At 51.4% G+C, this 17503-nt stretch overlaps 1 protein-coding gene across 1 annotated transcript in view; it reads left to right on the top strand.

The window, feature by feature from the left end:
- The window catches only part of Card11 (caspase recruitment domain family member 11), a 154468-nt gene that overhangs the window by 122374 nt on the left and 14591 nt on the right, over window positions 1-17503 (top strand). The window contains exons 8-18 of the mRNA XM_017802769.2: window positions 496-621; window positions 1045-1242; window positions 4417-4593; window positions 5932-5983; window positions 8025-8107; window positions 9060-9160; window positions 10659-10711; window positions 13602-13734; window positions 14204-14405; window positions 14696-14822; window positions 16649-16889. Coding sequence (XP_017658258.1) covers window positions 496-621; window positions 1045-1242; window positions 4417-4593; window positions 5932-5983; window positions 8025-8107; window positions 9060-9160; window positions 10659-10711; window positions 13602-13734; window positions 14204-14405; window positions 14696-14822; window positions 16649-16889 — 1493 coding nt within the window. The remainder of the gene's footprint in view (window positions 1-495; window positions 622-1044; window positions 1243-4416; window positions 4594-5931; window positions 5984-8024; window positions 8108-9059; window positions 9161-10658; window positions 10712-13601; window positions 13735-14203; window positions 14406-14695; window positions 14823-16648; window positions 16890-17503) is intronic.

Genomic DNA, 17503 nt, shown 5'->3' on the forward strand with positions numbered 1-17503 from the left:
AGAGAGAGAGAGAGAGAGAGAGAGAGAGAGGAGAGAGCGAGTTGAGGAGACAATTCAGTTGGCAAAATGCCTGCCACTCAAGCATAACAACCTGAGTTCAAATCCCTGGCACCTACATAAAAAGCTAGGCATAGTTGCACCTACCTATAATCCCAGTGCTGTGCAGGCAGAGACAGGAAGATGTCTGGGGCTCACTGACCAGCCATTCTAGCCAAATTAGTGAGCTCCAGGTTCAGTGACAGACCCTGACTCAAATAATCAGATGGAGAGTGATTGAAGAAGACACCTGATGTCAACCTCTGGCCTCCATACACACATTCATGTGCATGCTTATGCACCCTCACATATATTTACACATGAACACGTACACACCACATATGCAAACACATACACACACACACACACACACACACACACACACACACACACCCCACAGCCACCAGCATGACCTACTGAGGACTCAGTGCACTCATTCATGCCTCGTGTTGCCCATAGTACCTGGAGGAAAAGGAAGACCTGGAGCTCAAGTGCTCGACCCTGGGGAAGGACTGTGAGATGTACAAGCACCGCATGAGTACTGTTATGCTGCAGCTGGAAGAGGTGGAGCGGGAGCGGGACCAGGTATAAAGCTGCCCTGATCATGGGGAACCCTGGGTTTGCCCAGCAGGGCATATGCCAAAGAGAATCTCTTTGCCAGTGTGCATGACATCTCTGACCTTACAGAAATTCCCCCTGAACTTGTCTTTCCTGTTTCTGAGATGAATTCCATCTTGAGAGAATTAGATGAAAATCTACAGGCATTTGGGGACCATGGGGACCTGAGCTGAGCCTCAGTGGTTCCCGTAACAGACCATGGTTCTTACTTGGTTTCTTTAGTGAACTAAGGAGGTTGACTTCAAGCCAGTCACTCATAAGGCCCAGGTTTTAATCCCCCATGCCATGGAGGGTGGTACATCCCTTGGCCAATGTCTGAACTGGAGTTGCTGCATATCCCTAGTCGCACTCTGGCTCAGTTGAGGTGAACACATAGCTCTTCCATGGCAGGCCTTCCACTCCCGAGACGAGGCGCAGACTCAGTACTCACAGTGCTTAATCGAGAAGGACAAGTATCGAAAGCAGATCCGGGAGCTGGAGGAGAAAAATGATGAGATGCGGATCGAAATGGTGCGGAGGGAAGCCTGCATTGTCAACCTGGAGAGCAAGCTCCGGCGCCTGTCCAAGGACAGCGGCAGCCTGGACCAGGTTGGTTGGGCCAGCCGTGTCCCCACACCCACAGCCAGGTGTCCTCCTGACCCCTGTTGATGGCTGACCTGGGCAGCCCTGTCCCCACATCAGCACCATCACATCCTCTAACCCACATGTGCATCTGCCTGACGTTGGATAGGAACCACTCATTTCAAAGTCAGGGGTCAGCAAGATGTCTCCAAAGGTAAAGGCACTTGCCACCAAGACTGATAGTCTGAGTTCATTACCCAGAACCCACATAGTGAAAAGAAAGAACTGGCTCCCTCAAAGTCAGAAGCTTTGGTGACATTCTGGGGTGGCAACTTCCTCACTGGGTGACTCAGAAAAGTAACATCACCTTTCCAAGATTCTGCACCTCTCAGTCAATCACAGCCCCATGAACCTCCCCTTGGCACCCCAGTAATGTGGATCATCATCAGATTTAAGATGCATGCACTCATTAAAATCACTGGTGACCATGAGTGAACACTTGCCAGTAGACAGTGAGTTGACAACATTTCCCAGCAGCCCCTGGGACATCTCAAAATGAAGGAATGCTGCCATCTTGACAGATAACCTTTGAGGACTCCTGTAGCTGAGAGTCTCCCCGATGCGGTCCTGGCCAGAGACTGTTCAATTCCATTAAAAATTCACAGAGTGGGCTGAGGAGATGGCTCAGTCGGTACTTACCATGCAAGCATGAGGACCCGAGGTTGATCCCCAGAACTCACATGAAAAAAAAAATCAAGCAAGGTAGCACATGCCTGTAATCCCAGTGTTGTAGAGGCTGAGACAGGCCTGGGGCTCACTGACCAGCCAACCTTAACTGCATGAGCTCTTGCACACACATATATATGTACACACACCATAAGAACTGCTCAGCAGGTTAGTGCTATGCCTTAGAGCCTTCAAAGAAAGGGAATCAGCTCCAATCAGCTGGATCATGCATGTAGTTCAGCAATGGCCTGAAGTCTCAGAGAATACAGAGTCAGTAGTGAGCCACATGGAGGGTCATGACTTCTCAACAATGCTGTATATTCCAAGTTAAAAGGCACCATGGAGCCAACATAGGAGGCCTTCTCTTCATGGTTCCAGAAAGACTACCTGCTTGGAAAGCAGGTCCCACCTGGGAAGCTCCTACCCTGACTTGCCCCTGGCTGCATGTGCTACTCAGCTTCTGGTCCTGCCAACAGGAAGACCCTTTCTCAGAGAGACCTTGGTTGGATGGATGGATGGATGGTTAGATGGGAGAATGGATGCATGGTTATATGGATAATTGCATTGATGGATGAATAAATGGATGGAGGAATGGAGAGATGGAGGGATGAATGGATGGATGAATTGAGGATGGATGAATGGAGGGATGGATGGATGGATGGATGGGTGGGTAGTTATATGGATGGATGAGATAATGGATGATGGCTGGATAGGTGGATAAATGGATGGATGTTTAGACAGACATATAGTTACATAGCTAGATGGTGGATGGATGGGGAAGGATAGATAATGGATGGATATGTGGATAGATGGGTGGATGGATGGTTACATGATGGATCAATGGGTGAGTAGATGAATGGGTGGTTGATTACATGTATGGATGGGATGATGGATGGTGGTTGGATGGATGGAGGATGGATAAACATATAGTTACACAGATAGTGGATGGATGGGTATGTGGATGGATTGATTGATGATTATATGGATGGATGTTGGATTGATAGGTGAATGGATGGATGGATGAGTGGGATGATGGATGGGTGGTTACATTGATAGATGGGATGATGGATGATGGTTGGATGGATGGATAGATGGATTTATGGGTAGGTTGATGGTGGATGATTGGGTAGATGGATAGTTAAATTTGTTGACCATCCATACTACTGGAAGTGGCAGAGGGAGGCTCACAGCTGGCTGTGATCAACTGAGAGCTACAGAAGCTTGAAAAGGTAATGTTACTTGTGTGGGAGCCCCTGTGCTGTGTTTTCACCCTGTGGCCACCACAATTTGGGATTTACACGAACTCCACTCAGGCCTCTCTGTGCCCCACAGTCAGTCCAGCACTAGGTACAAGCTTCTTTGATGAGTAACCCCTAGATGTCTTCATAAAGTTGTGATCCCCACAATTGGACAAGGGGTGGTACAGATAGCATTCTAGCCCTGGGGACAACATGATTCAAGGCCAGCAGGCAGGCATGACCAGCAGGTGGCCAGCAAGTGGTAGCTGCAGCTGTCTATTGGATGGGAAGCAGGAGAGGCAGGAAGAAAGAGCAGGCCAAGGCAAGGTGTGCTGAGTACACTGGGGAGTTTGGCAGCTCTTTTGGAGCCATGAGGAATTTTGTGCCAAGAAATACTAGATCACCTAGAAGCGATTTAGTGCCTCTGTGGCTCCTGTTTTGTAAAGAGTGACTATAAATGATATGTATTTATTAGGGAAGATTAAGTGATGTAACAGCTAAAAAGCCCCAGGGATACCATGTGACTGATTCTTATCATTATACAACAGTGGATATATATAAAATTGGGACTAGAGACTAGAGAGATGACTCGGCAGGTAAGAACACTTGCTTCACAATCAGGACCGGAGTTGAGATCTCAGCACACACATAACAAGCCAAGTATCCCCAAGCGTACCAATGACCCCAGCTAAGAGGTGTGTGAGATAGGATGGTCACTAGGGCTTGCTGGCTTCCAAACCAGCTGAGAAAATGGGAGACCCAGGTTGAGGGAGAGACCCTGCCTCAAAGGAATAGGTGGAGAGCGAGAGAGATGGAGCCCCAGCACCCTCCTTCAGCCTCCATGCACAGGCACAGATACACACACATGTACACACACACACACACACACACACGGACATGCACACACACGGACACGCACATACACCCACACAGGCACATACAAACACACACAGATAAATACAAACTTGGAGGATGATGGGGACTAGTGAGCCAGTGACCTCTTTACTATTAACAAAGCAAGAGGAGTCCCCAGGAGGATGGAGAGGGGAGCAAGAGGCTTGTGCCGAGACAGGATGCTGAACTACACTGACAAGTCATGGCTTCCAGGTGCACAGGGAGTCAGAAAGGAACAGCCTGGGCTGAGTGTCAAATTGGAGTGCCTAAGGGACCAAAGGCACCATCAGCCAATGGTCTTGTGTCTGCCAGCTGCCCCTCACACTCACCCCTCTCTGCCTAGAGTCTACCCAGACATCTGCCAGCCACCATCATCTCACAGAACCTTGGGGACACCAGCCCCAGGACCAACGGCCAGGAAGCAGATGATTCTTCAACTTCAGAGGAGTCCCCCGAAGACAACAAGTACTTCCTGCCCTACCACCCACCCCGGAGGAGGATGAATTTAAAGGGCATCCAGGTACCTGGGGGCAGGGGTCAAGGCAGGTGGCAGTATGGGAGCCTCATGCAGAGCTCTGCTTGGGTGTGACTTGACCTATTTCAGCTCTGTACAGAAATCATGCCTGTTCATGTGTTCCTTTATTTATTTTTACTGAGAAAACGAGAGAGTGAGAGGTAGGGGAGAGAGAGGAGGAAGGGGAGAGGGGGAAAGAGAGAGAGGGAGACAGAGAGAGAGAGAGAGAGAGAGAGAGAGATTATCTTCAAGTTCCTTTGCTATTCAGTGCATCAGTACTGAGTATAGCCATGTGCCTGGCACCATGCTGGGAGCTGGACCACAGCAGAAACCCTGTCACCTCTCTTGATATCCAGGGCAATCCATGACATGTGGCTGGCTCCCAGGGAGTACATGGGTGGTGAGTGAATGTATACATGCATACATTCATGGAAAGGTAGATCAATGGATGGAGGCATGCATGCATGCCTGGAAGGGAGGATGGATGGAAGGATGAATGGATGATGGATGAGTGGTGAGTTACATGAATGGATGAGATGGTAGATGATGAATGGATGGGTGAATAGATAGATTGGGAAGTGTATGGATTCATAGTTACACGGATAGATGATGGATGTATGTATGTAAGCATGTGCATGTGTGCATGGAAGGGTAGGTGACCGAATGGAGTCAGGCATGCATGGCAGGATGGATGGATAGAAAGATGGATAGATGGATGGATGGAAGGATGGATGGATGACAGATGGGTGGTTGGTTACATGAATAAATGAAATGATAGATGATGACTAGATGCGTGGATAGATGGATGGGAAGATGGATGAATGCATAGTTACATGGATGGATGAATGATGGATGGGTAGATGAATGGCTTAATGGTGGATGGATGGGTAAACAGATAGTTATATGGATTGATGATGGACCAATGGATGTAAGGGCCACTTCATCAAAGTCTAATGTCCTCTGCTTCTCCACTCACATGGGAAACTGTAGGATGTAGGACCAAGGGTGTCAGGGCAGCTGCTCTACAGCCCCAGCCGCTCCTGGAGGTTCTGTGCATCATGCATCATCCTGGCATGCAGTACTCCTGTGCCTCGGTATCCCAGAGCTGTGTTCCCACAGAGCTGGTTTGTCTGGACCAGTAGTTGCCTGATCCAGGCCCAGGAGAGCCTCCACATCTTGTTCTAGCTGCAGGAGACATGTTTGTCTGCCAAGCCGGGCATCCTCGGGTCGGGAGGCGGGATGATCGCTCCTCATTTTATTTTTCTCTTAGCTGCGGTGACGTGTCTCGGACCCTTTTTGATTTGTGTCCTCTGTCTTGTGCCTTTCCCCTCCCCACTCTTTCAGCTGCAGAGAGCCAAATCCCCCATCAGCCTGAAGCAAGCATCCGATTTTCAAGGTTAGTGAGCCGCCCAGATCCCTCTCGCCCTTACTCATCTGTCACCCTGCCTCTCTCGTTCCATCTGTTCCTCCCGCTGCAGCAATAGGCCCTGTAGGATTGACCCAGCAAGGCCTCAGAGGTCTCAGGGTGGTGGGTGCCCATCTGTCGGTAATTAATATTCATTGTCATCAGAAGCATGCAGGTGGCCTGACCACTCCTGTGTCACCTCTGTGGTCCCTTCCAACTGAACTAGGTATCTTTTCTTTTTGGCATGAATATGTTCACGGTGTATGTGTGTGTGTGTGTGTGTGTGTGTGTGTGTGTGTGTGTGTGTGTGTGTGTGCTTGTTCCTATGTGTGTACATGTACCTGTGTATATACAGTGCAGGTGTGTGTGCACGTGTATGCAGAGGTCCAAGGCTGACATGGGGAATCTCCCTCAGTTGGTCTCCATTTTATTTATTGAAGCAGGATCTGTCAATTAAACCCAGAGCTGGCTGATGAGGCTAGATTAGGCATCACCTGTGTCAGCTTTTCAAAACTCTGGAATTATAGTTGGGCTGCCACACCCACTCAGCATTCACGTGGGTACTGGGGATCTGAACTCAGGTCCTCATGCTTACATGACAAGTACTTGATCTACTGAGCCATCTCCCCAGTCCCTGAACTGGGCATTTTTCCTCATGACTCATCAGCAGAAAGACCTTTGACCTTTCTCTATCATTGGGTGGCAGTGCCCAGGTGCACGGGGCTGCCAGTTCAGACATAAAGCCCTGGTTCTCCACAGCAGGCTGCTTCCCATGACTACTTTGTCAGCCTCCCTTCAACTCGGGGTGATCTAGCAAAGGTCTACAAAACAGTTTGAGTTCCTGCTTTGTGGCAGGTGCTGGAAGTTTCCAGATTATACCCCAGGACCTGTGCACTTAGAGAAGGGTCACCATAAGGAGGTGGAAAGTGGCAGGGGTCACCTCAGGAAGCAGTTGGGAAAGACTGAACCATTCACCAAGCTTGGAAAAGGGAGAATTTGGGTCAAGGGACACAGCCTATGGAAGGAGAGGAGCGGAGAGAGCGAGGTAAGCAGGGTGTGGGAAGATGCCCTGCCATCCTGAAACAAAGCAGGAGGGCTGGCGGAGAGTCCTCCAGCAGAGAGCAGCCATCCTGAGCTCCTGGCCTTTATCCTGCTTTTGTGACTGTGGAGGATGGGCGAGAAGAATCCAAACCTGGGCTCTAGATAGGTCTCTTTAGGTATGGTGGGCAGGGAGTTCAGAACTGGGGTCTGATTGAGCTCCCTCGTGGTTATATCCGAGATCTCAGCAACCTTTTTATCCAAAGGTGATGTGCAAAGGGCCCGGGGGCTTGTGTGATGCAAATAGTGTGCCCCAAAGGAAAGAGAAGGATGCTGCAGGGCCAGGGGCTTCATCACGGCTCACCAGGCCTGACAGTCCACCTAGTGGGAGAGCTGGGGGTCCAGGAGAGTCGTCCCTTCACAGTATGGGCACCTGTGTCTGTACGTCTGTGTACACACAAGTACACATGTAGGCACCTCAGGAAGCAAGTAGAAATGTGTGAGTGACAGCTGTCACAGAAAGCTGAGGGGGGTGGGCGTGCAGCCCCGGGGCAATCAGGGCCAACAAAGGGGACTCTGCTCAAGAGGTGATGGACATTTGCCATGGTCTGCTATCAGTCTGCCTTGTTTAAGACAGAGCCCAGATTTGATGAGGAGGAAACTAGGGAGAGCTTGTGCACCCCCATGAGGGATACTGTGTAAGTCCCCAGAGACAAGTGACATGGTTAAGTCTTGACTGGGACCACCCTTAGCCTGTGGGCTCGGGCAGGCTGTATTAATGAGCAAACCTAGGCCACCTGCAGTAAAGTGAACTGAAGGTTTTATCATTGCTTCTGTGCATGCCCTAGAGGGTGAACAAGCTCCTGACTGGCACCATCTGCACACATCCTTGTTAGCAGACGTTTGGGGTGCCAACTGGAAGTTCTAACATCCCTCTCCCTTCCTTTTCTACCCCCAACCCCCATCTTTTGTGCCACGGTTCCTATGCGGACAGTCAAGGGGCAGGAAGAGGATTTCCCGGATGGCAGCCCCAGCTCCTCCCGATCACTGCCTATCACCAGCTCTCTCTCAAAGATGGTGAGTGGCTTCCCTCCACTTAGACAGGGTGCATCCTGGGACAGCCCAGGGTCTTCCTGATGGTTATTTGAAGATGTTTCCCTTCCAGGCCCCACAATGCATTCACACCTGCTAGCTGTCTCCTTTCCCAATTTAACACTTGGTGGGAGGAGGAGATGGGCCTCCTCGGGACTGTGGCTAGCAGCACAGGCTGCCCAGAATTCTGTTGCTACTTGGCAGCCCCAGGCAACTCCGGGTGCTGCCTTGGGAAGCGGAGGGCAAGGCTGGGACTGCAGACACAACTGGAGACTGCCTCCCCTGCCTTCCCCAGGCCCAGCACCCCCTCTCCTGGACAGAGCTAGGCAGGGTCACAGCTTTCCATCACTTTCAGTTCTCCATTTGTCACCAATCAGACCACAGAAGGCATCAGATTAGAAATTCGAAGCCGGAAGGGTGCCCTGGGAAATGTCAGCTCAGCTTCTCAAATCAGACCCTGGGGGAGGTAGAGATTCTATAATGACGGTACCTGGTCTGGTATCAGCTCTTTGGGGCAAAATCCACCTGGATCCCCAGTACACCCCCCGTAGCTGCTTATACACTCTCCTCTCTGGACCCACCGAGTCCAAAGCAGATACCCACAGGCAGGTGCAGTCACCGGCCATGGAGCTCACCCTGCGAGAGGGCCGAGGGTCCTGAGGCCTCAGCTCCGCCTCTCCAGCTCAGCAGTTCCAACCTGTTCCTCCCAGAGAGCAGATGTATGAGCAGCTGTGCTTCAAGCTCTACCGGCTGCCCTAGGCCTGAGCCCTGCCTCCTCCAGCCAAGGTCGTGCTAAGAACCAGCTTGCTTGGCCTGTGTTGCCCAACTCTGGGCAGGAACAACCCTGAGTTAAATTTAGTCCCCGCGTATATAATATTTATGCCCGCAGAGGCATCGTGTATAAATATCCAGTAACACAGCTGAGCCGTTTTCGCAGCAGCCCCATCGGAGCCGCAGTAGCGTCATGTCAATCACCCCAGAGCCCCCGGGAAACGACTCCATCGTCAGACGCTGCAAGGAAGATGCTCCACACCGAGGGTAAGTGGCCGGTGGGGGCCGTGGCTGGCTGGCTGACCCATCTCCAGGCCCCTGCATCGCTACAAACGCCTTGGGTTTCTTAGCACCCTAGGAAGAAAGTGGAGAGAGTTGAGGCCTGGAATAAGGACTCACCCCCTCAGCTAGCTGGGTCCTCTTGTCCCATGCTGCTCCCAGATCAGGTTCCCAGCTCTTGAGGCCCAGGACTTGGGGTTTTTTTTTTTTTCATCCAAAGGATGAGAGACCCACAAGTACCTCCTCCCCAGCCTCTCATTTCTTGAAAAGCACCAGTGCAGCACAAAAAAGTCCAAAGCAGAGGTGGCAGCTGCTTGGGTTCTAGTTAGTCACACTGCACTCAAAGTCAGGGCTAGGCTGCAGCGATAACCCAGGAAAGTGCTTGCCTTGCAAGCAGGAGGACTGAGTCCAGTTCCCTAAAACCAACATTTTAAAAGCTGGGTATGGTACTATGTGCTTTAATCCCAGCAAGGAAATAGGTAGGTCCCTGGGACTCACCCACCACCAATCTAGCCTAATCAGTGAGCTTCAGACCAGTGAGAGACACTGTCTCAAAATACAAGGTGGGAATAGACATAGTGGTGCACGCCTTTAATCCCAGCACTTGGGAGGCATCTGTGAATTAAAAGCCAGTCTGGTCAACATAGTTCCAGGCCAACCAGGGCCTGAAACTCTTGTCCTCTGGCTACCACGCACATAAACACACACACACACACACACACACACACACACACACACACCCCACAAGTCAGATGCAGGTGGTGGTTCTGGAAGGGCTGAAGGAGCTGGGTTTATATTCCAATCCCGCTGGGGCCTGAGTCAGGGTCTCCCAGTCATGAACTTCCCAGGGCAGCTCTGGACACCCACCCAAGACTCTCCATCAGCCCAGTCTACATCTGTGAGAACATTTACCCAGTCCCCCTGGGGACCTGCTCCTCCCTGTCCAGTTTGGACCAGTGGTTAGAGGGTTCCAGAAGCCCCTTGTGCCTGCCTGCACCTTTGTGAACAGCCAAGGCTTCTTCCTACCCACTGCAGCCTAGTGAGTACTCTTCTCCCTCAGAGCCAGATATGGATAGCAAGTGTGACCAGGTCGTGCCATGACAGAGTTGTAAATAGCAGATGGGGCCTCCAGATATTCTGTTTGTAACCCAAGCTGGACTTGAACTAGCAATCCTCCTGCCTCAGCCTCTTGAGTGCTGGTATTACAGGCATGCACCACCACACCTGGCACCACCTGGCCTCTGCTCACCTGTTTCTGTGCCCTCTTCAGCTGATATAAGACGCAGCCACTGCAGGCCTGGTCTCTCTCCTTTGCATACTCCAACTTCACATAACCCTCCTCACCCTCTCCTTCCTTCCCTCACTGCCCTCTTATAACCGAGACCTGTTGGAAAGCCAGAACATTCCAGAAGCTTCCCTTTGTTCATCTGCATGAGCACACCTCCTCACATGTGTGCTGTTCCCACCCCTGGTTTGTGTTTTGCAGCACACTGGAGGAAGACATTGACAGCAGTGGGTTTGATGCCTTAGACCTTGACGGTATGTATGTGCCAGGCCCAGAGGGACCATGGTGACCTGTGGAGGACAGGGTCTGGCTAGAGAGAGGCTGTGCATATGGTAGTCCCTGGGGAAATAGGTATGGGGGGGAAGTCTGAGAGTTGCTTGAACCCAGAGACCCTGGAGCTTCTGTGATTTGCAGGTAAGACAGTCCACTCAACTGAAGAACCAGTGAGAAACTCTGGATTTTAAAAGGAAGAGTTCTAGGACATGGAGTGTAGCTCAGCAATAGAGCGATTCACTAGACTTCCCCAGTGATGGGCTAGGGAGTTAGCTCAGTTGATAGAGTGCTTGCCTATCACACATGAAGCCCTGGGTTCCATCCCAGGACTTAATGGCACACTCCTGTACTTTGAAAGTGGAGGCAGGAGGATCAGGAGTTCAAGTTCATCTTTGACTACACAGAGAGTAAGACACCATTCTGGGCTACTTGAAACCCTGTCAAGAAAAGAAGGGAGGGAGAGAGGAAGGGGGGAGGGACGGAGGGATGGAGGGAGGAAAAGGGAGAAGAGGGGAGAGGAGGGGAGGGGAAGAGAGGAAGCGGTGGGAGAGAGGGAAGAATGGAGGGAAGGGGAGGGAGGGAGGGAGGGAAGATGGGAAGATGGGAAGGTGGGAAGATGGATGCAGGGTGTGGTGTGTACACCTGTAGTCCCAACACTTGGGAGATAGGGATAGGAGAATCAGCCTTGGCTACTAATAGCAGTTTGAGACCAGCTGGGCTATATGAGACCTAGAAAGAAACAGGGGAAGGAGGGAGGGGAAAAAAGGAAGGAAGAAGAGAGAAAAACTAAGACAGTGGGGAATCAGTGATGTTTTATGTCCTGAAATTTGAAGTGGAGGCTGGGACTGAACTTGGGGATGGCCCTCAAATGGCTTCCTCACAGAGCTGGAACTAAGGACATGTTGGGGACACATGTTAATGCCTGTGTGAAGCCCCACCTATCTGCTCCTCCCAGCCAAGGAGTTCCCACTCAGCCCATCCCCACCAGGGTTAGGACACAGGCCATGTCCCCCAAGTCCTTGCTGGGCAGAGATCACAATATCAGGGCAATGAACCCAAGACACATGCCTGACTTGTCTGGGTCAGTGTGAGGAAGACAGCCTGAAGATGACCACCCCCATGCCTCAGATGTCCCCATGCCCCTGTCCTACTGGCATCTCGGGCGCCTGTGGTTCAGAGTCCCATGAGTGTGCCCTGCCAGCTCCCCACGTGCCTGGCCTCCTCAGCCCTATCTGCAGCCCCTGGCTAGCGGAGGCTGCCAGCTGATAAAATGGAAAGATTAGCAATCCTCTGTAATTGGGGACCATCACAAGCTATCAAGTGTTAAAGAGAGGTTAGCGCCTAATGGAGGCTGGGTAATGAAAAGAATCGAGAGAGTTTTGGAAAGAGGAAGCTGAGAAGTGACTCCTGGGCAGGAGTCCAAAGCACGCTGTGGGTGTCGGGAAAAATTCCCCTTTGTAAAATTGGCCTTTGCTATCAGTCCCAAGCAGGACCAGCGGGTTCCTCACCCCCAGTGGCTCTGTGCTAGTGTATATCACCCCAGGGTGCTTAGGGTCCAACCAAGCTGGAAGAAAAGAGAAGGGACCCCAGACCCACAGTCTAAGAGTCAGTGGAAGAGGATGGTGAGGCGGGGGGGAGGGGTCACAAAATGAGAGCCTCAGAGCCCAATTCCAAAACAACTGAGGGCTGAAAAGATGGCTCAGTGGTAAGAGTGCTTATTCCGCAATCATAAGGACCAGGGCTCAGATCCCAGGACCACACAAGCCAGGTATTCCCAGTAGCACCTATAACCCCAGCTCTGATGGGGGTGGAGACAGGGGGACTGCTGGGGCTTGCTGACTTCCACTGAGCCAAGGCCTGAGCCCCAGGTTCAGGGAGAGACCCTACCTCAAAGGAATAGGCAGAGCATGATAGAGCAGGGCAGACACCCTCTTGTGGCCTCCAAGAGCATGCACAGGCACATGCACCTACACACACACACACACACACACACACACACACACACGTACACATCAGTGAATGAGTGCAGGTACCTGGTGAGGCCCCATAAGAAGAGATGTCTAGAGCTGGAGAGATGGTTCAGCAGTTAAGAGCACTGGCTGCTCTTGTAGAGGACCTGAGTTCAGTTCCCAGCACCCACATGGCAGCTAACAACCATCTGTAACTCCAGTTCCAGTCATCCAACACCGTCTTCTGGCCTCCTCAGGCATTGCAGACACAGGTGCAGGTATATACATGCAGGCAAAACACCCATATACAGAGAATAAATAAAATATTTTTTAAAAAAAGAAATGTCGAGGGCTAGAGAGATGACTCAGCAGTTAAAAGCACTGGCTGCTCTTGCAGAGGACCTGGGTTTGATTTCAAGCACCCACATGGCACTCACAACCATCTGTAACTCCAGTTCCAGGGACTCCAACGCCCTCTCTTCTGGCTTCTGAGGTTACTGAATGCATGGATGCATTTACAAACGTAGGCAAAACATTCATACACACATAAAATAAAGATAAATATTTTTATGTTTAAAAATGCCTATTTTGAACTTGACCATCTGCCTTGAAAGAGTCAGGATTCCTACCTCACCCCAACCCACGTCTAGGTGCACACCTGTAATCCCAGCACTTTGAGAAGGGGAGACAGGAGGATCACAAGCTAGAGGGCAGCCTGGGCCACAGGGTACAACCCTGTACTCTGCCTCTAGAGGACGCTGACTCTCCCCGTATTCCAGGCTGCAAGCCTATACCACTGTTCAGCTTTGTTCTGCCTGTGTCTGGGCTACCTGGCTGCTCAGGGTGGGAGGAGATGGCCCAGGGACAGACCGCTGTGCTCCCGGATGCTCCTGTGCCCTGACTGGCTCACTATCCTCCACAGATGACAATCATGAACGCTACTCCTTTGGACCCCCCTCCATCCACTCTTCCTCCTCTTCACACCAGTCAGAGGGACTGGACACCTATGACCTGGAACAGGTCAACCTCATGTTCCGGAAATTCTCTCTAGAAAGGTACAGGGAATGATCTGGGTAGATGGCTCTGTTGATGGTTGGTAAGGTACTTGCCATGAAAGCATGAGGAGCTGGATTCGAATGCCCAGACCCACATAAGAAGTGGGGTATGGTGGTGCATGCTTGTAATCCCAGCACTGGGGAGGTGGAGATGGGAGAATCAGGAGTTCCAGGTCATTCTCTGCTATGTAAATGGGTTTAATGAGACCCGGTCTTTAAAAAAAAAAACCACTCCCTTTATTCCTAGCCTGTCCAGGGAAGGAAACAAGACCCACCCAGGGAGGGGCAGGTGGTGATTCCTACCTCTTGTGGCCAGGGGGCTACAAGTGTGGGTCACTGGGAACCTGAGGCTGCAGAGCCTGAAGGGCAGGCAGCCAGGCCTCCAGTATCGGCCCCCCAGCCTGCTAGCCTGTCTTGGGATCAACCCTTCTATTTGGAACCCAGCTGCCTCTTTTATTTCCCAACTCAGGCCCTTCAGGCCGTCGGTCACGTCTGGAGGTCACATGAGAGGCCCGGGGCCTTCGGTCCAGCACATGACTCTAAATGGCGACGGGCTCATCACCCAACTCACCCTCCTGGGCGGCAACGCACGCGGGAGCTTCGTCCACTCTGTCAAGCCGGGCTCGGTGGCCGAGAGGGCAGGATTGCGTGAGGGCCACCAACTACTGCTGGTGAGGGATGGAAGCAGGACTGTTGGCTGTCCTCAGGCCCTTCTACAAACGCACACCCACAGACATGTGCACCCCCTCCCTCAATGTGTGAGATCTGGGGAAAGGAGGAAGGTACCCCCCCCCCCCCGTGTTACCCAGCACGGTGCCCCCCCCCCCCCAATGTGGGGGGTCTGGGGGAAGGGGGAAGGGCCCCCCCCCCCCCCCCGTGTTCTGACAGGGATCACCTCAGTCCCTTGGCTCTGCCCACCTGCAGGGCTGAAGGAAAATAACAACTCGTTTTTGTCTGGTAGCTGGAAGGTTGTATCCGAGGAGAGAGGCAAAGTGTCCCTTTGGATGCGTGTACAAAGGAAGAGGCCCGTTGGACCATCCAAAGGTGTAGCGGCCCAGTCACCCTGCACTACAAGGTCAACCAGGAAGGTGAGTCCTGATCCACACAAGGGTGGGTGCAGGACTCACACTCAGAGCTTCACCTTGCTCGTCTATGCACTATCAGGAAGGAGCCCCTCCTACACAAGCAGACAGGAAGGGCAGCTCTCTGCGTCCTGGGCCAAGTCCATAAACCTGCCCTGGAAACTCAGGGGACATGAGCCCAGGCCCACCCTTCCTGGTGGAAGTGTGCCTCCTGGTGGAAGTTTGGCTCCCCAGCCCATACCCACAGTAGCTCTGTCCAGGCAGGCCACTCAACTTCATTGGCTTATGTCCAGGGATTCCCCTTCCTGGCCTAGCCTGCCCCCAAGCAGCTCCTCTGCCCAGGAGATGTACCCCAAGCTTTGTTCTCTGTTTTCTGAGAGTCAGAATCGTATTTTCACCTCTAGGTTTTCCAGCCTGATTTTCTCTGCAGCTGGGTCTTATTTTTAACCACGGGAATCATGAATATTTGAACACAGCATAAATAGCCACCCAGCTTCACCAGCGGCCCTGGCACCCCTTCCCAGCAGTGATGTTCTATCCCCAAACATGGGGTACCGTTGACCCCACACAGGAGGTCCGTGCCTCCCTGCTCCTGAGACTGGACTTTCCAGTCCTGAAATAAACAGATAGAAGATAGATAGATAGATAGATAGATAGATAGATAGATAGATAGATAGATGATAGATAGATAGATAGATAGATAGATAGATAGATAGATCAATCGATCTGGGTAATACCCCGACCCCAGGCCACAGAACTGCAAAGCGCAGTGTAGGCAGCTCCCCCTAGAGGTAAACGGTGGCATAGCTCTGAAGACTTCAGAAATACTGGAAGGCAGGTGTTCTGAGAGGATGCTGGACGCCCCTAAAGGACCCTGCAAGAATCCCTGTTTCTACACACTGACCCAGCTGGCAGGTTGTTAAGGGCCTGGCTGTTACAGCTTCTGCTTTATCAAGTCACACCTCTGCAACTGGAGCACAGTTGACGATTTATATTATAGATGAATACCATAGGTGTTCACTGAAAGCCTGCAGCATTTGTTAGATTCGTAGTGTAAGCCCAGGATAGTTCCAACGTGATTTGCAAAAATTTACTCAAAAGGTCAGTAACATTTGAGTTTCTGTAGCACATGTAACTGTCTTAACAACTTAGAAAACACACTTGTCATTTATCTACCAACGCCTTGGTACTGGCTGGCAGTGACCTGGTGACTGTAGTTATTGTATTTATCTAAGAACAATGAGCACACCCGTCTACAGAAAAGAGTATATCTCATTAACTCAGCAGAATAGAATACTATACAGCGATAAAAAGAACCTGTACCACCATGGTTGCGTCCTGACAAATGGGTCTTGCAAACAGCATGAGGAGCAGTAGCAGCCAGAAACAAAAGAGTTTATGTTATTTGTTCCCATTTATGCAATGTGAGGTACAGCTTAGCTGGGGAACAGCAATTGAGATAAGGTTAACCTTATCAGAGGGCTCACAGTAGACACTACCCACATGTATATACATTTGTGAAAAGTCATTGAATCTAAGAATGTGTGTGATCTATGTGCTAAGTGCTAGTTGGAATATAAAGAATAAAAGCCAAGCCCCATGTAGTGCTGGGAAACACATGGAGCCTGCAGTATAGACCCTAGTAAGATAAACATTGTGGCTGGGTACAAATTTTAGTTCTGAGTTTCCTGGCAGCCAAGATAAAAAGGGAAACCCATGAATGGCATGGCATTCACAGGGAGGAAGATCTGTCCCTAGCTGTGAGCTTTAAGCAATTGTACAGGCACAGTATCTCTGGGGTGCTTAAGTGTTTGAAATGTGTCCCCCTTCAGGGTACCGGAAGCTGCTGAAGGAGATGGAGGATGGCGTGATCACATCAGGAGATTCATTCTACATCCGGCTAAACCTGAACATCTCCAGTCAACTGGATGCCTGCACCATGTCCCTGAGGTGTGATGACGTGGTGCATGTACGAGACACCATGTACCAGGACAGGCATGAGTGGCTGTGTGCGCGGGTTGACCCCTTCACAGACCAAGACCTGGAAATGGGAACCATCCCAAGCTACAGCCGGTAAGGCTGGGGAAGGAGCTGTGAGATGCAGAGGCGTCCTAGACCAGCAAGAGCCATGTTCCAGCCCCTCACTGGGGGATTCTAGGCAGGAGCTCCACCACAGAGACACATCCCTAGCCCCTCACTGGGGGATTCTAGGCAGGCGCTCTACCACTGAGCCACACCCCAGCCCCTCACTGGGGGATTCTAGGCAGGCGCTCTACCACTGAGCCACATTCCCAGCCTTCTTTACTTTTTGAGACAGAGTTTGGCCAAGTTGTGCCAGCTTGCTTTGAACTTGCAATCCTTCTGCCCTCATCCCTGTCTATCCCCTAGGAGCTGGGATGATAGGCCTGCCCCATTCAGCCTGGCTGTTTCTTTTCCTTCTGTTGTCCTGGGTCTGGAACCCAGAGCCTTGTACATGCTAGACAGTCCCTCTGTCTCTGAACCATGCCCCAGCCCTTTAGTCATTTGTTTTTATCTTCCTTGGGCAGCTGCCCAAGGTCTGAACCTCAGCAAGTGTCAGGAGACACATCATGTGTCTGTACTTCTGCACAGTGACTCCTGCTTTTCTGAGCCTGCACTCTGGGTTGCAGTACTGGGTAGTGGGTCTCAGTCAGCCCGATACTCAGGGT

The sequence above is a fragment of the Nannospalax galili genome, unplaced genomic scaffold, assembly GCF_000622305.1.
Source record: "Nannospalax galili isolate Female #2095 unplaced genomic scaffold, S.galili_v1.0 scaffold664, whole genome shotgun sequence".
Lineage (NCBI taxonomy): Eukaryota > Metazoa > Chordata > Mammalia > Rodentia > Spalacidae > Nannospalax > Nannospalax galili.